The following is a 20,099-nucleotide window of genomic DNA, read 5'->3' as shown; positions in this document are numbered from 1 at the left end:
AAGAGGTAGTGAAGATTTCATCTTACACCCTGCAGTGATAAAGTGTCTCACACAGTTGTGTGTGTGTGTGTGTACGTGTGAACATTAAAAGGGGAGGAAAACAGTGTTTGTGGAGTAAATACAGTTGTGTATTCAGATCTCTCCATGAGACACATGCACACAAACACACACACACAAAATTTGCTTTCGATTTGTGAACCTAGATGAATGAGGAGGTATAGCATCATCATAGGGATACAAACACAAATATAATGCCGCATTTCTCTTTAATTAGTTTTTATTTGGAAAAAAAAATAATTATAACTCATGAGTGTGCATACCTGTAGAAAATGTTTTATGAACATTTTAGTCAAGGCTCTCTTACTGCAAACTGCAAAATCTTTGAGTTTGGCATTTAGAAAACAACCATGAGGAATTCTCTTCATCCACTTAGATCCAAATTTACAAATTTACCGTCTGTATATATATATATATAGAGAGAGAGATTTTACACCTTTTAATACCAAAGTCAAAAAACATCTAGAATATTGAAAATACACTCTGACTTCACCACCTGTTCAGTTATTTACAGATATGCACAATAAAGTCAGAGTCTCGGAGGAATGGGAAACTCTGCCTCTGTGACTTTATTTCCTCAATAAAGTGTCACTGTTTGTTCCAGAAGTTACGATATCTGTGATTGGCTGGTTGTTGTTTTAATTGGCATACCGAATGTCATATTGGGGTGCCATTACTTTAGTCAATGGCTCAGTTGCTCATATGATGTAGTAGTGAATTTGTAGAATATTTTCATTTGAAAGTCATTATTTATTGGGAGCTGATGGCTCAGGTGGTACAGTTTTGGTTGTATGATGTCATGTTTGATGTTGTGATGTCATATCGAGGTGCCGTGACCGGTATCCATGGCTCTGCTGGGCACTGGCTGGTATTTAACTGGCATTTTTATGGGACTTTGGTGTAAAATTCCTCCATTTGGTGCCCGATGCTTACAGCGCGAGGGAGGGGGCAGTGTGGAGCTGGAGAGGGGAAGGGGCATGTTTCTGCTGGTCACACCTCCAACACCACTTTCAGAAAAAAGTGAGGGAACAGACAGAGCACCGGGAGCAAATGGGGGCATGGCATCATGGGAGTCCTGACGCTGACAGATGGTGCCAACATCTAGAGTGGAGACGTCCAGTGGTGAAGCAGGAAGCTGTTTATGCGATAAATCATCACTAATCAGTCCACTGAACCGCTGCTGGACCTGCTCCAAGTCCACCTCCTTATCCTGAGGGACAGACGGAGACAGAGGTAAAGAGACACACGTCATTATCACAATAGACACATATCATTAAGTAAGTAGAAATAAACCAATCAGAGCATAGTTTGAGCAGTTTGGGGGGTTTAACAGTATTACAGTGACAGCTATGTGATCACAAGAGGGCACTTGACAGCTACACAACCTTCACAACCACATGCTGCCACGTGATTCTTTTCGAACTGTTGCTGTTGCTGCACCACAGGGCAACGTAACCACTCAAGCCGTATCTGCCCTCTTCCATTTACATGAGCTCACAACTCATTTGGCTGACACTTTTATCCAAACCGACACACATCACATGAGACAAGATACAACTGAGCAGTTGAGGGATTAATGGCCTTGCTCAAAGGTCCAGTTGGACTTTTGATCACTGGAATTTTGACCACTGAGCCACCAAATTGTCTTTCTTTGTTTATGGACTTGCATTCCCTTTGCAGGTACCAGATTGCTAGCCTGGACACCTGGAACAAGCAGATAATGTATCCAGGCTATCAGATAAACAGTGGAGAACAGTAGGCTGTTGATATAAAGGTCACTGGTAAATTCTACTCCCTACTGTCTTTCATAAAACAAACATTTTCATTTAATGTGTTTGTTTAAATGTGACATGCTCCATTTGGTTCATATATTGTTCAGTGAAGTGAAGCATGTTGATGTTGTGGCATGCTGCTATTTTCTGCCACCTGCTGCAGTACACACGTGCCGAGGACATGGTCTGGCTGTTGGGAGAAATGATTTTTTACTATATTTCCAGGAAAAGGAATATGAAGGGATGTTGAAACAATGATAAAATTGGGTGAAATACAGCACAGTGCAGCACTAAATCTGTTCTGTACTTCTAATTCATAATACTTCATATGCAAAAATGAAGATACTAGCCAGACACCACAGCACAGCTCATAAGCAAAATGTTTTAAAAAAAAAAAGTCATTCTGCCTTTTGATCGAGCGTACAAACACAAGGCTTTATCATCAGAGACACTGTCAGGAGAAGATTAAAAACCATGACTTCTTAAATTTGACCCTCTCAGCGATACAAATACTCATTTGTTTATTTATATTGATAGTATTTATAATGCATGTCATACTTTTTTAGCTAAACTACATTAGTTTTTTTTTTTTTAGTTTTTGAGTTTTTAGCGTTTCATCTTTTGGACTGCTGGACAAGCACAGCATGTGAGCTTTCTCTTGCCTGGTGGGCTGATTCGTTCACCCTTTCTTTGATATCTTGGTTGTGTGTTCTCCCCTCAAGAAGTTCATGTTGGTGCCTCTACCTTAATATTCTGGTATTGTTACAGCAAGACTAAGAAGAATGAGCACAGTGGGGGATAAAGACGTACAACCAGCAATCACTATCAACAAAGCTCTGTGGGGTGCCTGATAAGAGCAGATTTAACAGCTTGCCATGTTAGTGCTGGAGATGAGCACTTAGAGTGTCCCAGACTGTAAGCGGTGGCACACTCATTGGCATTTTAGAGCATCCTAGGCATCCTACCCACTCTGACAACAGCTTGACAACAGACCTGAGGCCTCTCAAGGCTTTCTTCCACAGTGCATGTTCGTGTTTAAACTGTAGCCCTAATGGTTCCCCATCATCCCATAATATCCTTCCTTTCTGACACACTCTGTACTGGGGATATTCCATTCGTATTTTCAAAAAAAAATAAATAAATCTATCCCCAAGACTCATCCTAAGCTAAAGACTACTGAATAACCCCTTTCAGATGCTGGCAACCTAGGAGGTATAAACGACATACACTATATGGCCAAAAGTATGTGGACCCCGACCTGTGGTTCTACCCCAAACTGTTGCCAGAAAGTTAGAAACACACAATTGTATAGAACGTCTCTGTGTGCTGTAGCATAACAATTTTCTTTCACTGGAACTAAGAGGCTCAAACCTGTTCCAGCATGACAATGCCCCCGTGCACAAAGCGAGCTCCATGAAGACATGGTGTGTGAAGGTTGGAGTGGAAGAACTCGAGTGTTAAATGCACAGAGCCCTGACCTCAACCCCACTGAACACCTTTGGGATGAACTGGAACACAGACTGAACCCCAGACCTCCTCACCAACTTCAGCACCTGACCTCACTAATGGTCTCGTGGCTGAATGAACACAAATCCCCACAGCCACGCTCCAACATCTAGTGGGAAGCTTCCCAGAAGAGCAGAGGTTATTATACATATATTAAAGGGGAATAAATCTGGAATGGGATGTTCAGCAAGCACATATCGGTGTAATGGTCAGGTGTGTACATACTTTTGGCCACATTGTGTACTTTGCATAGTCTCAACGGCACATCCATAAAATCGAGATCACGTGTCTAACTTGAGTCTACATGTAACTTTCCCCTAGCAAATATTGAAATAAATTTTGGACTGAAGTCGCCAACTGGGCCCTATATGCTCATACTGAACATTCTTTCAGTGCACTTAATACTATTTGCCTTTACTCTTGTACATCAGTGCACTTCCTCATATCATCTCAGAGCTTTTCTTGCCAGTGTCACCACTGGTTTGCTCATTAGGGATCTAAATCTAAATCTACATCCAGATTTCTGCAAGGCTGCTTTGTGACAATGTTTGTTGTTAAAAACACTACACAAATAAAACTGAATAGAATCTGTAGTTGCATAGAAATGTATATATCACAGTAATGCTACACTATTGACCAGTCTGCTGAAGGTTAATCACAGGTTAATGGCTCTGAGGCAGCGAAACTGAGCTGCTACTGGCTTCTGCATTCAGGGTCAAAAACACATCGAAACGAGGAGGCTTTGTGGCTTGCTTTCTATGATAGACTGTCAGGACGAGTTAAGATGACTTCTCTAGCTAACATTGAGGGAGCTTGCTGGAGCATCTCATCTCAATTACAATCCGCTTGGACCATTTCCTCCATGAAGGGCATCATGCACTTGGGGCAAATTCATTTGTCTTGGGAGGAGATGTAGCATACACTACAACAGGGGTGATGTCTGTATTGCAGCATACAGAGGTACCAGAGTAAAAAAAAAGTCCCCAAGGTATAAGCAAAAAAAACAAAAAGCCAAACAAACAAACAAATAAAAAAAAACTAAGGCCTGGATTGGGGCAGGATTAGATTCCACCCTCAAGTGCTTTGCCTGCCTCCAGTTAACATTGAATGTCAGCTCAAATCTTTTGCCCTTAAGCCAGGTCCTTAATCATCAAATGGTTAGCTCTATGCTTGGGCTGTATCTTGTGAACTCAAACGTGTCAGTCAGATGAATACATGTAAATATTAAAGCTGCATCAGAGCAGATCAGCAGGTGTGTCTCCCTGAGAAGAGCTGAAGAGATGTTGTGTATGCACCCTTGAGTGATGACTATTCCCATGAAACCTCACTTAATCCCAATGGCAGTTCAGGCAGGATAGACACATCACACTGCTTTCAATCACCACTGCCTAGGACCTAGGTGAAGTTGGTTTAAGTTTCATTTTTCATGAAGAATAAGTAGATATTCCTGATACCACTGGAACAGAGATGGCCAAGGGTGTTGCTCAACAACAGCCAATGCCAGAGCTTGAACTCATGACCTTCTGATAAGTAGCTCAAAGCCTTAATCTCTGAGCCACAACTTCCCCAAAAATCCCACACACATGGTAATTGAGAAAAATGAATCTGCTATCCAACAGCAAACCCCTTCAGGGGAAGTTATACACCATCTCTGGGCTGGAATCAGGGGCTACTGAGGAATCTCTGAAGAGAGATGCGATTAATCACACCCACTATAAACCACCACAAACAGCAGGTCATGCCTTTCTGGCTGGTCAACACTCTAGCAATATTTCAGGCTTTTATTAAAGATAAAGTCTGGAATTTTGTCAGCTGCTCAGTCTTTTCCATGCTCTCTCAAATAACACCATTGGCACTCTTTTGCAGCTTGCCCAGAACAAACTAAACCAGAATACCAGTCTCGTATCACTCAGAACTCCTTTCTAGGCTTTAGGTTAGCAAATTTCCACAAAAGCTGTGCTCATGATCTTAACATATTGCAGCCCCCATCACAGCGCTCACTAATGTGAACTCCAGGCTATTAGCCTTCCTCTTGACTTGTGTAAAAGAGAGTGTGTATGTCATCATCCAACAGTGAACCATCAGAAATTAAAGTGCCAAAATGTACTTTTCCTTGTAGCTGAATGTGGAACCATCAAGGAAACATCTTTTGTACATTCAGTGGTTATCTTTAGACCTTTTAAAATTGAACCTTAAGGTTTTACTCTTAAAGCTAATTAAAGATACACCAAATGCACCTTATTAGGTAAAAGATACAAACTAAAGGTACACCCTTTAGGTAAAGCCTTGATAATATCACTCCAGTAACAAGAAAAAGTACAGTTTATTTCTGAGAGTGGGCTTTTTATTATCTGCTGGTTATATACTGCCCATTGAACATCTGGAGATTCTTGTGTTTCATTACAGTGCTAGACTTAGGTAATGTAATAGAAAGTCCATCTTCTTATTACATGACCTAAGTCTAAACCTTCCTAGAATAGTAGTTGCTGAGAATCTTAAAATGATCCAATTTCTTGTTTGAATAAAATACTAATTAACAGGTGTTTAAATTTTTTCAGTGGCAATGTGGGATGATGACAAAAATAACACAGTTGGGGTGATTCTCTTTTAGAAAATAAAATTCTCCAAACTCTCTGAATAAAGGAGCTGTAAACAGTGACATACTACTCTGCTCTCTCAAATGTGATTGTGTGTGTGTGTGTGTGTGTGTGTGTGTGTGTGTGTGTGTATGTGTGTGTTTACCTGTGTATGCATTCTGCATGGTGTGTGTGTGTACCAGCTCTCCAACGCCCCCACCAGGCCTGATACGAACAGACCGAGAGCAAGTAAACAGAAAACTCCAGAGAGTGCGTGTAGTGTTAAAGCTCGACTCTCCGAACGGCGCTCATTAATACAACGGCCTTTACGTGGCCACCACTTTTGCTTTAAAACATCCACATCACCCCGCTGCTGCAGCTCCAGGATCCTGCACACACACACACACACACACACACATTAATGATAATGAACTAAAGTGTTATTTACTGTTAGACTGTGTGTATGAATGTGTTTATTAGGTCAGACATAACAATAATAATTCATTACTGAAAAAACATTTGCTGTTTAATATCACAAGAGACAGAAAGACAAGTGAGACAGACAGAGCAGGGGGGAGGCAAACGTGTATGAGGGGCAGAGAGATAGAGCTAGTAAATGGACATCTGTGAGAGTGGCAGCAGACAGACTGACAGGTGGAATGAAAGACAGACAGACAAACAGGAAAACAGATGTGTTTGAGACAGACAGAAAAGAGAGAGAGAGAGAGAGAGAGCAGACAGACAGACAGACAGACAGGCAGGCAGAGAGAGACAAGCAGAGAGAGACAGACATACAGTTAGGCAGACAGAGAGGGAGACAGACACAAAGGCAGAGAGAGAGAGAGAGAGATGGAGAGAGAGATACAAGCAGAGAGGGAGACAGACACAGACAGACAGGCAGACAGAGAGAGACAGACAGGCAGACAGGTGAGACAGATGTGTGTGAGATGACGTCTTGGTGAAGATTGTCGTGCTGACTGGCGAAAGATAGACAGACAGATAGAGAGAGAGATAGATGGGTAAGGCAAACATCAGAGGATGTCTCAGTGAGGACTGCCGTGCTGAAGTGTGACAGAGAGAGAGACAGACAGAGAGACAGACAGACAGACAGGTGAGACAGATGTCTCAGATGGATGAGAGTATGTCTAGGTGTGGACTACAGTGCTGACAGACAGACAGACAGAGAGACGGGTGAGACAGACGTGTGAGAGAGGATGTCTCGGTGAGGACTGCCGTGCTGACAGACAGACAGACAGAGAGACGGGTGAGACAGACGTGTGAGAGAGGATGTCTCGGTGAGGACTGCCGTGCTGACAGACAGACAGACAGAGAGACGGGTGAGACAGACGTGTGAGAGAGGATGTCTCGGTGAGGACTGCCGTGCTGACAGACAGACAGACAGAGAGACGGGTGAGACAGACGTGTGAGAGAGGATGTCTCGGTGAGGACTGCCGTGCTGACAGACAGACAGACAGAGAGACGGGTGAAACAGACGTGTGCGAGAGGATGTCTCGGTGAGGACTGCCGTGCTGAAGGCCGATGCCGTAGCCTTTGGTGTGCTGTGGGTCTGATGTAGCTGTGAGTGAACACTCATCATCTGTCAGAGCAGCGTACTCCAATACAGCCATGTCCCACAGGAACACATACGCCTCCTGCTTTACCTAACACACACAGACACACACACACACAGACACACACACACAGACACACACAGGGTTCAGAAATGAGATTCTTAAAAATGTATGAAACTTTCATTTCCTCTGCATTACTTTTATCAGCACATTCTTCTCCAGAAAAACAACCTGTCTCTCTCTCTCTCTCTGTCTGTCATTTCAATTCATGATAGCTTTATTGGCAGGCCTCTCTCTCTTTCTCTCTCTCTCTCTGGGCCTGTTCGGTCTTGGTATTAAAAATCCGTGTCAGACAATCTGAGCACAAATGAACAGAAGAGACAGACAGTCATTCACACCTGGTATTATCGTGTGTCTCAATTGCGTCTCCGCTGACCACGCTGTGATCACATTTTCTCAGAAGCAAGGTTGCAAAGTCAACCTGATGTCACTTCAAACCCAAACCCTAGGCAGCGCTAATAGAAAATGCAAATGCAGTGGTTGAAATTAGCTGTCAGCTGTCATGTTATTTAGTCATTAGATCATCAGACACTCAGTTCGGTTGATAGTATTACTCGTACTCTCATCTGGCATGTTGTGCAGGATTTCCTCTAATCATGATTCATGTGCTTTCAACAAGCACACAAAGGAAAAGAGATTTATTTGCATGCTTTCTGATCATGTGTGGACATGATGGCATAAAGACAGCAGTGTGGATTAACGTTTGACTGTATGCTACGAAACCTAACATGCTCCAAACAAACTATACAATATTTTAAATCCCAATAACCAGATCATTACTGCAAAATATGTTGTAATAATTAGTAATGCCATGCTTCATTTATCAAGTTGAATATTTACACATGCTGCACTAAATATTAATGATCCTGAGTTTAAGAAATCATTGATATGGTGAAGTTTTCTGTAAGGAGACGTTTATTTAACATGTATGAAAGGAGTCTCCAGTGTCAGCACTTTGTAACAATCTGAGGTAAAGCTGTAACTTTACGTTTTCTGACATCTCATCATTACCAACAACATGTAATATCGAGATGTAACATTACAGGCTGTATTATTTGTCATTAATTTCAAGAGAGAGAAGAAGGAGAGGCTGGTGAGAGAACGAATGTTTATAGCTGCTATAATGTAAGTGAGAACAGGAACTAACTTGTTTCATGGACATTAAATGTAACTACAAACATAAAATGTACAATGTCATTCTTTAAAATATTTGTAAAAAATCATTGGCAAATTGCTGTGGAATAAGACATGGTGGAACAGTAAATCTGCTTGATCACACCACCCCATCATTGATTACATTGTCAAACCTTAAAGTTACAATGAATAGGACATATATTATTGATTCAGGAGGAAAAAAATCCTCTAAAACATTGTGCTCCTGAGCTGCTGCATGTCGCCCCAGTGATCACGTAATAGTAATTCTCAGTAATTCACAGCAGTCTTTACTGCAACGAGCAGAAGAAAAAAAAAACTCTAATACAAACATGCTGAGAGCAGACTTCAGGGGCTGCTGAAATATTGCTGTCTGTATGCAGAATAAAAAGAGAACAAGAGAGAGCAAACAACAGACTGGCTGATGTGTTTTCTGTCTGCTACACTGAAAAGAGATCGCTCTGCTTTACATTCAGGATCGTCCTCTTATGTCACAGCAATTTGTATAGAATTTACATTTTTATATTAATTAAGAATAACACATCATACTTTGTATCCATTTATAGTTACAGTTAATGTAGTGGAATGTTTGCAAAATTTCAGAAAAATCCACCGTATTAACAATTACATACAAGTCCCTGTGAATGGGTTACTGTTACAGAAAATTAATCAACACCTTCTGGCCAAACAGACTCAACATATAATATACATTAAAATGAAATAACTTTCTAAAATAAATGGACTCTTTTTGGGAAAACACCATCACCACACAGTGGTCCCAGACAAAACATCTGGAAGGTGATTATCAATTTCCTCACCTGGCTGGCAGCTCGTTTAGGACAAAAAAGGAACCAAATCAAATGGGCAAAATACCAGCGACTGCATGCTAATGTTCTGTTTTACTGCTCCCTGCAGACTCACCAGGAGAAACCTGCCTTCTGGCCTAAAGGCACACAGCCACATTAACAGTACTCTCAGGCCCCGACTTTATGAGCATCACATCCACAGACTGCGGCACCACCCTTTTCCCCATTCACCCTGCACTAACGCTAACACACACACACACACACACACATACACACACATACACACACACATGCACACAAACTGCAGGGTCAAACTCATTCCTGCTCATCTACTTGGCCCTCTCGCCATCACAGCTTGTATTACAGCCTGACATCTTCCTGACTCCGCCCACAGCGTACACCCTACCTGACCTCATCATTAATCTCCATCACACAATAAAATCATTACAAAGAGTGTGTAACAGCCACTGGAATTTCATCAAGTCTGCAAAACTTCATGAAGTTCAAGCAAAGGTCATTGCTCCACATTGCCTCCCTCTTTCATTTCTGATCATAAAGTGTGAAATATGCTGAATCGAAAAAGCTCTATTTGCTATCGGCTATGCTATAAATCTGTACTTTCTGTAAGGAGAAGTTATGGAAGGAGTCTCCAGTGTCAGAGATGCAAGAGAAATGTTTCCCATTAAATCTTCATCAAAGACAAAGCATGAAATAGAAAGTAACAGTGATGACAATGAGCCAATGCTAGCTAGCTAATTCCACTCCCACATCCATAGCTTTTTTTCCTTTCCTGCATGGGTATTGGCGAAGTTCAAGCCAGCTTCTAACCTATGAGATAACCCATGAGAGTAAGTGCTGAGTGTGGACCAGCATTGGCTCATTGTCATCAGAAGGTTCAGTGTAGAAAATTGAACAATTTTCACACCTACTTAGGACAATCTCACATCCTTTATGAGTGGAGTGTGGCTGTTTATGTACAGGAAGGGCAGTGCGGTTGGGGTGTATGCAGGACTGTTTTTTTTTTAAATTAAAACTCAATCTCACTCCTGCAGATACTCTTGTCAAAATCTACCCTCTCCCACAGACACTCTTGCCAAATCATGCCTGCTCCTGTGGACTCTATTGACCAATACCACCAAGTTCAGTAGAAAGTTTAACCAATACCACCTGCTCCTATAGAATGATTGACCAAAACCTTCCGCTCCCTCCCACAGAAGTATTAACCAATACCACCTGCTCCCACAGAAAGATTGACAAATACCACCTGCTCCCACAGAAGGATTGATCAATACCACCTGCTCCTGCAGAAAGTTTGACTAAAACACTCTGTTCCTGCTGAAAGTTTGACCAATACCACCCACTCCTGGAGAAAATTTTGGTTGCCTTCTTGACCAATACTACCCTCTCCCACAGACACTCTTGACCAATACCATCCACTCCTGCAGAAAATTTGACCATTATCACTTGCTCCCATAAAACATTTGACCAATGCCACCTGCTTCTGCAGAAAGTTTAACCAATGCCACTTGCTTCTGCAGAAAGTTTGACTAATACCACCCACTTTCACAGAAAGTTTGACTAATGCCACTTGCTGCCACAGAAAGTTTGACCAATACCACCTGGTCCCATAAAAACATTGACCAATAATGCTTGCTCCCACAGAAGGACTGATCAATACCACCTGCTCCCATAGAAAGTTTGACCAATACCACTTGCTCCTGCATAAAGGTAGATCAATGCCACATGCTCCTCCAAAAGGTTTGACCAATACCACCTGCTCCTGCAGAAAGTTTGACCAATACCATCCACTCCTGCAGAAGGTTTGCCAGATCCTGCCTGCTCCACACTCTTACGGTGGAAAAGAGTGTGTGTGTTTAGTGTAAACTAAAGGCATTGTGATGCTCACACTTATCACAGAGTGTAACTAAACTCTCTGTGTGAGATACCTTTCTTATTCCTTCAGCCAGAGTGTGTACACAGTTTTCCTGTCCTTGATGTTTGTTGATGGTCCTCCATAGCTCAGAGAATGTGCTGTCCTGCTCCAGTGGGTTTGTCCCCTTCATCTTGAAATATTCAAACACAGCCGAGTCTCTCACTGTGCCATAATTAACGCCTGACTGCTGCGCCAGATCCTGCAGAGACCTACACACACACACACACACACACACACACAGGGAGAAGATGAGTGCTAAAGACGTGGCTGGATTTCTCATTGCTTCATTAGATTGGCAGGCGTGAGTCTCTAGAGAATTATAAATGACGTAAAGTGAACACTATGACATACATGTCAGAAAAACAATTAACAGCGTAAGTGTTTTCTTGAAGTCGTTGAAGTCTGATGTGCATCAATGGTGTTAATTTAACTCTGTGTTAATGAGAATGGCTCAGATAATTGGATTTGTTAATCGAGTGTGTGAGAGATTCGTCTGAACTCAGCACTGATCAGAATAACAATAACCAACCAGTCAAGACCATTTAATGAACATCACGGACGATTGGCAATTTGGAGTCTATATATGGAATTCTTCAAGTAGGAAAAAGAAAGTCATTGGAATTTATATATGCACATGTATTTTCACAGATTCTGTTAGATACCTATTTAACCAGAGCTACCAAGACTTAAAAAACTACTGTTGCTACTCAAAACATCTGAAATGCATGTCTTTGAGTTAATATATGGCCATCCAAATTACATCAATCAATCTGCAGAACCTCAGCAACATAACAGAGGTGACCAGCTCAGCCCCATCTTCATAAGTATCCTCAGCACAGATGACCAATCAGCACTCTTTACACATCCCATGATTTTTCAGTCACTTCACTGCATGTCCATTGCTGTGCCCCACGGCCTCCTCCCTCAGGTTTCAATCCATCTTACCATCTTTTACCACTCTCTCACCAACTTCTTCCACCTAACTTCCACCTGACCTCCTCCTTGATATCCTCTATGATCTCCTCATGTTCTCCTCCCTGATCTCTTTCACAATCCCTGCCTGTTGCTGTTGCTGATCTACTCCACAAGCTCCACCTGATGTCTTCCATGATCTCCAAATGATCTCCTCCATGATCTCCACTGGATGTCTTCCATGATCTCCTACTAATCTCCTCTGTGATCCACACCTGATCTCCTCTACATTCGCCACCTGTTCTCCTTGCTGATTTACTCCACAAGCTCCACCTGATGTCTTCTACAATCTTCACCTGATCTCCTCCATGAGTTCAACCTGTTCTCTTCCATGATCTTCTCCCTGATCTCTTCCATGATCTCCAGCCAATCCCAGTCAACTCCATGAGAAGTTTGAACCAGATTTTTCACTTACTGAGTCATCTCTAATCTGATCTCTAAATCAAATACATATTCCTGCCTGGTCTCACTGTTATGCCTTTGATATGATAAGTTGTGAAATATTTTAAGCCATTAGAGTTATAGACTCAGCACTTGGCTTGTTGTCACACTAGCAAACATTTTGTTGCAATTTGTAAACACAAATCTGCTGCTGCTGCAGTATCTCAGTGTGTTCTCTGGGGATTATTTGCCCCTCTCCTTGGGTTGCATTATGCAGCATCACAGTATTAGTTTTCCCTATTATGTTGTTGATCCACCACATCCGCATCACCTCCAGCTCCTATAGCGTGTAATTATAAAACTATGGACAAACAACAAACTCTTCCACATTAGGACATTTACTAAAACACCCCTTTCCACCTTTCTCCCTCATGATGTCTTTCCTAGTGTTTTCCATTGCCTTCTCTTGATCTCGTCATTGATCAAATATTGATTCTCCTAATATCCTCTCTGATCTCTCCCGTCAGCTCTACTGGCTCACCCCTTAATCTTCTCCATTGTCTTCTTCTGACCTCTTCCATGACTTATTTCCTAATCTTCCTCAATATCTTCTCCTGACCTCCTCTTTGGTCTCTCCCATAATCTCTAATGGATCACCTCCTGATCTGCTCAAATATCAATGATCATCTCTGCTATCCCCTTTTTTATATTCGCCATTATCTTATCCCAATATTCTCTCTGTTCTCTTCCATAATCTCTACTGGATCACCACTTGACCTTCTCTCTGATCTCCTTCCTGATTATCTCCTCTCTGAACTTCTCCCTGGTTCCCATCTGCTGTCTGTAAACAATTAATGATTGGTGTAAATTTGGTGTTGGACCACTTTGTACTATTATATTTCACCTTTCAATGTCTAGTAATAACCACAGTTGGGAAAAGTTAAGGAAAAATGAGTTGCAGAAACACCTTTAGGTTACGATTGTACAGAGGAACCAAGATCGTTGATTGACTGAACAAGTAAGAACAGTGTGCATGTGTCATACCTGACTGTGCTGTCCAGTCTGTGTGTAGTGAGGTACACTGTAAGATTAGCTGTGTATGATGAACATACGATGAGCGTGAAGAGCCACCAGCTTCCCAGTGCAATTCTCACCGATACTGAGGCAACCATCGACTCCACACCTGAAGCACACACACACACACACACACACACACACTAAAATTCCTATACTTCCTATAATTCCTATTGTTCCGACATCCCATGGCACATCAAATATTAAAACAAATTTAGCCTTCCGTAAGTTGTGTGTGTTACCTTGCTGAGTGAAGGCTCCATAAACAATCCACACTGTGTTCAGTAAGCTGGTGTTGGCAGTGTTGGGCGTGGCAGCACTCTGCCGTGAACAGATAGTCTGAACACGGCGCAGGATGAAGATTATTACTCCCACCACAGGAACGGCAGTGCAGAGACACACCCACACTGAGAGGTCAAAGGGCGCAAGGAGTGAAAAGATCGACAGCTTCTCCACAGACTTACTCATTAGGATCCCTACAGAGTAATCCAGGTAGCGCTTAGTGAAGTCGACCACACTCTCGCGCTCTGGAGTAATGGTGATTGCTGCAATCGCCATGTCTGCCCTCTGCATGACACACAACATTACACACTAATAAACAATACACAATCAGTGAGAGTCATCTGTTCTAGAACACTTCATGTATTACAGTTCAAAAGTGTGGAATTGTAAATTCAACTCTACACTCTAGAACCCTCTAGGTCACCCTATGTTCCCACTAGCAAGCAACAATGCAACATGGTGACCATTTATTTCTAGGCATGTATACACCATGCTGCTGAACAGGCCACACCCACAAGCACCAAAAATAATGGCCCACAAGAGGAAAACTACAAGTGATACAAACGACTTGTCACTTGCTAGTGTGAACATAAGATCAGAATGAACATTGCATACTCTAATATGCTCTGATGTAGTACACTAAATTGTGCATATGATTCTTCAGTGCAGGGTGCTATATGGAACACAGAACTAGAAACTGAGACACTGAAAATAAAGGTATACAATTTTAAAATGACAAGAGTATTGTCCTTCTTTAAGTCAAAAAAAAAATTGTTGGTGATTGTTGATTGGTCATTTATAATTGCCTTGCTGGTGAGTTCCCCGATCAGGCCGTCCCAGGAGCCATTGGGTTGTGGAGAGCCATATTTTCCATCTGCAACCTGATAAATCTCATATTTGAAGCCGAGTGTTTTGGCCAGAGCATCTAACACGTCAATGGAGAAACCTTTATATCGCTTCGGTTGTCCAAGTGTGCTCTCTGCTGCCATCACAAAGGGCTCCTCCTGAAATACACCACAAAACCACACACTGTCACTCCATTCACATAGTTAGCCAGTCTGGCAGCTCAGTTAACCCTGCTTTTAGCCATGTTAGTGCTATGATTAGTGATATTTTAAAATAATAAAATTACACTCCTAGTTTTCTGTTACATTTGCCATGCTGGAGAAAACACAGTCTTATTAAGATGGAAATGGAGCTGCTGAAAGCAACATGTTAAATAAATCAATATTTATTTATTGAGAACAAACACAAAAAGTAAAAAAAAAAGAGAGAATGTCTACTGATCTAAAACACACACCTATTCATTGCAACACATACAACAGCAAACTTTAGCACTTGTATACTGCTATTGTGATTTTGAAATTTGTAAAGAAGTGATACCAGTAATGTCATGGATTCTTTAAGCAGATCAGGGAGGCCCAGGAAATAAGAGGGGTCTGGTTGTACAGTTGTTGTACTTAAAATGTTTATAGTTCCATCAGACAGCAAGCTTGTCTAGGCCCTAGACTGGCATCACATACTGAAGAAAGTTCACAGACCTCATGATGGACTACAACTTTGGCTCAGGCTTAAAGTTAACTGAGATGGATTGCAGAAGGCCATTAACCAATTTTGTTGTACAGCAACCTCTTATAAGGGCTTTAATTGAAGACCTTATTGGTAGCAGGCCATTACAGAAGTGTTTTAAGGAGAGGATGACCTGGTCCTGGATGAGTTTCAAAATCCAGATCCATGTCGCTGAATAGAGGAAACATAGCTTCTACACTAACCAGTCCAATCCAATCCTTGGGAAAGATGTTTGTCTAAATCCTGAACCCACCTAGTCTATAGGGTCCTGACCTCATCAGTGAAAATCCTTGAGAAGTAGCAGTAGCAGGCTTATCTTGAAGCCTTGGTACACTACTATATACTGTACATTAGAAACTATCTTAAGCTCCAAATCAACAGCCTGAACAAATTACTGGTGACCTGTATGAAGGAAGTGCTGTATTACCATCACTCCTGAAACCTGAAATTTGCCAAGACTGGCATAGAGGTGAAGATTGGAAGGTGAAAATAAAGAATTTTGAAATTTAGTGACTGGGGCAAAGCTGGACATGGTAGGAATGGTAGGAGAAAACTGGTTCAGGAGAAAGAACATATAGCATTCCAATAGAAGTGAGGTCCCAAAGTGAAAAGTTCATAATCCAGGCAGCCTATAATATCCAACCAGTCTCAAACAATTTATTCTGCTAGGAAAAATCATTTACTGTCATGCCCTCTGTGGCTGAAGAGAGCTCCTCTAGAAATCTCTGCCTCAGAGCCTTTGGCATAGGTGGATACCTTTGATGGCATAAGCAAATCCTAAAGACTACTTCATATACAATCTACAATCATATTTACAAACGACTGCAAGTACCTCTGCCTAACTGAAAAAACAAAATCTATTTGATAAGGACTGTTTCACTGGCCATCTTGCAACAACACAAGAGATGGAGACTTTGGGAATCTTAAGATATCCCTACATGCTCTTATGAACTATAGTAATATATTGGACTGCCCTGCTGCCTCTTTAAATAAAGCCAAATAAAGCTAAAGTTCTGCTTACAATGTTTACAGCTCTGTATGGTTTTAAATCTGGTGTATCTTGCTGATCTCCTGAAGCAGGATATCCCATGCTGAGCACTTCACTCAGCTGAGAAAGGTCTACTGTTATTTCTGAGGATCAATTGCAGCTCATTTATTGGAAGACATTTTTCTTATATCACACCCAAACTCAGAAATAGTGCTCCAGAGAACATTAGAAATACAAGTGAAGGAATAGAAATTTTTGTACTGAATAATCCAATAAAATCATCTAAAGACAGTAGAGAAGAGAGAGAGGACAAAGGTGGCCACAAGCTAAACCCACACATTCCTGAGCAAAACAAGAAACATCCTACATACAGTACATGCTGAGAATTAATTATCTATTGAAGAAGACACAAGGACAGGAGGTCTCCTGAGAAGAACAGAAGAGCAGAGAAGAACAATTGGTGCCAGATGCAAAATATACCTCCAATATTCACCAAAACTCATAAGGACAGAAGAAACTTGTTGACCCAAAGGATAAACCTTAGATTGTAAGCTCCCTGGGGGCCTAGAAAATGGTGATAAATTCATCAGGGAAGCAAAATAAGAACAACATCATAAATAGCAGAAGTCTGAACTGATATCAGGTATCTCCTTGATCAAACAGACATACGCAACTGCAAATCACAGAAGCCCATTCTGATAATCAGGCACTGAAAGTACTTTTATTGAACACCTGTTGTTTACTAATTAGGGCATAATTTTTAAATACATTTGTGTCATTGTATATTACACGATTGTAAAAACAGTTATCTCTTTTTTACTGAATCTTTGCAATAAACTTGACCAACACATAAAAAGAATCTCAATCTACACAAGACCTACAGATATTTATTAAATCCAGATTAAAAACATATTGGTGGTATGAACTGGTGTATTCACTTTTTAAAAACTATACTCCTAATGGCACTATGCACAAAGGATACATCCCTTTGATATCCTCCCAAACTCATCTATTCTAATGCTTTTACAAATTCTTTGTAAAAATTGGTGATAACCAAAGTGGGGCGATTGTTTATTTCCCTGGACTTTGGTGTCAAAAGAATCTGCCAATAGTACTTGGTTAAATCCAGGGTTGCAAAAAAATTAGCCATGTCCAGCCGTTCCAGGAGTTTGTCGACTGGATAGGCATCAAAATTACAAATAGCATTCACCTTGCATTAGTCTATGCAGAAACAGATTGCTCCATCTAGTTTGGGCACAAGTACATTTCCAGCATTTTTCCTAATATCTTCTGAACTACTTTACTTGCTTTTCAGTCTGCACACAAGACCATGAGTCTCAATTAGATGTTACTCAGTTCGATGTTATTAGAGGTACTGCCTCTCTCCACTGTTTGAGGAGATTAAGGTGGTAAGTTTGCTGTGTCCATTCACAATACCTCATAGCTGATTTCCCCAACCTGCTGTGTGATCTTGACCTAGAGGTGGGGCACAATACGAGGACTATAATAGGTTGGGAGCACATATTATAGAGCCATTGGCACCTCTCCTAAGCCTGAAGCAAATTCCCTCGCAATAAGTGAGATAAGAGCAATGAATTGTTCCAGCACCACCCTTTTAATGACCTTCTCTGGCTTCTCAGGTTCGAGTCTCAGCGACTCCTTCAGAATCTCTGCATGATTGTGAAGGGCCAGTCCATTGCCTACAATGTCAGTTCCCCAAACTGTCGCCAATGTCCTTCTAGGGTCAAGCAGACCTGCTCCAGCACTGCTCTCCTTACTGTTGCATAGTCCAGCTGGCTTTCACAAAGACAGAGTGTGGGACACCAGCTGGACATCACCTAAACACACTTTACCCCACTCACTCTTGGGCCATACACATGGTGAAGTCTGTACCTCCGAACATGTCTGAACAATTACAATTCAATTCAATTTTACTTGTAAAGCACTTTTAACAATGAACATTGTCACAAAGAAGCTTTACAGAAATATATAAATACTGGATATAAATTTTAAATTTATAAATTTAATCACTAATGAGCAAGCCAGAGGCAATGATGGCAAGGAAAAACTCCTTGAGACGATATGAGGAAGAAACCTTGAGAAGAGCCAGACTCCAAAGAAAACCCATCCTCATCTGGGTGGCACTGGATAGTGCAATTGTAAATAATTTCCCTTCAAAAAGCTGTATACTATACAGTCAAAAAGCACAACTGTGTAACCAGGAACTTGTGAACTTATGAGCAACTTATGGATATGATCCTCAGAGTTATTTCTGAATTCAGTTTAGTTTTAACATGAAGTTATCAACTGCTCAATGCTGGAGACTTTACAAAAGTACAAAACTGTTCTTAGCAATTGCAGTCCTAAGCCATCGTAGCAAAACAGTTCGTAGCAAGTTACACCTATGGATTATCCTGGGGTGTCATTCTGGTTACGGTGTGGGAAATCATTGATATCAGGAAAGGAGAAAGGGTTTAGGAGGCATAACCCCTGTTGTGGACTTTTGCAATCTTTGGGTAACTTTAGTACTGCTGCATCTGCAGGCTGATAAATCTGTCACTGCTGCTCCTGCTGGTTGGTCAGTGACGCTATAGGACTCACTTTGTATACACCTCATGTCATTCTCCAAGCAAGCTCCCAGGTTTTGAGAGCAGTGGACCAAATTTGTGAGCACCCTGCTTGGAGAACAGAGCAGACCCAGGCAAAGCTCTGAATTTAAAATTTTATTTATCACACCACTGGGTGCATCACACAGTTGAGACTATGAAGTAACAGAAAAGAAAACCCACTGCTTTTCAACTTGCTCAACACAGCTCAGTTCTGAGAAATGGGGAGATACATGCCGCGAAACAGTTCAGGTGTGTCGCATCGGTCATTACCCATACGAATTATCCCCATGTCCCAAATGAGCCAGATACTACATCTTTACCTAACCTGTCATTGTGTTTATTAATCACTTGGAAGTTCCCTCCTAAGGGATGTTTTAAAATATCTCACACACTCACACACAATATTGTTTAATAGAGTGTTAAATTACATACCAGTAAGGTGGCAACTCTCAGCAAAACGCCTTGCATTCCGCTGTCCACTTTGCTCTCCTTCAAACTACCGTTCATGCCACGGAGAGAGTCCCATACTGCTAACTGGGAGATGGACAGAGAGAGAGAGAGAGACAGCTCATAAGATAAAATGTCAACATGGCTATCTAGGACATCAGTGTTATAAAAACAAATGTCAAAGTGAATTAAGGTGCATGAATTTTCAATGAGGTTTCTGGACCCTTCTAAGGAACTAAGCACAGATCATAGCACAGACATTAGTATTACTGACATCAATATTACTGAGAATAAATGATTTATTTGGAGTCAGTGTGGATGGAAATTTGGTATAAGTACTTGTG

The 20,099-nt window shown here is 41.4% G+C and overlaps 1 protein-coding gene across 2 annotated transcripts in view; it reads right to left on the bottom strand.

Annotated features, from left to right (window-relative positions):
• Positions 1-245: 245 nt before the first annotated feature.
• The window catches only part of grid1a (glutamate receptor, ionotropic, delta 1a), a 181,014-nt gene continuing 161,160 nt past the window's right edge, over positions 246-20,099 (bottom strand). Inside the window, exons 9-16 of one of the 2 annotated variants that reach the window (XM_034307825.2) lie at positions 19,741-19,842; positions 14,949-15,146; positions 14,103-14,427; positions 13,831-13,969; positions 11,447-11,642; positions 7,406-7,572; positions 6,078-6,300; positions 246-1,267 (exon numbers count right to left, since the gene is read on the bottom strand). In XM_034307825.2, the coding sequence (XP_034163716.2) occupies positions 875-1,267; positions 6,078-6,300; positions 7,406-7,572; positions 11,447-11,642; positions 13,831-13,969; positions 14,103-14,427; positions 14,949-15,146; positions 19,741-19,842 (1,743 nt within the window). In that variant the 3' untranslated portion in view covers positions 246-874. The remainder of the gene's footprint in view (positions 1,268-6,077; positions 6,301-7,405; positions 7,573-11,446; positions 11,643-13,830; positions 13,970-14,102; positions 14,428-14,948; positions 15,147-19,740; positions 19,843-20,099) is intronic. The other variant, XM_034307824.2, reaches the window with a different exon arrangement.

This window comes from Pangasianodon hypophthalmus, chromosome 10 (genome assembly GCF_027358585.1).
Source record: "Pangasianodon hypophthalmus isolate fPanHyp1 chromosome 10, fPanHyp1.pri, whole genome shotgun sequence".
Taxonomy (NCBI): Eukaryota; Metazoa; Chordata; class Actinopteri; order Siluriformes; family Pangasiidae; genus Pangasianodon; species Pangasianodon hypophthalmus.
This window is presented reverse-complemented; position numbering and strand designations above follow the sequence as displayed.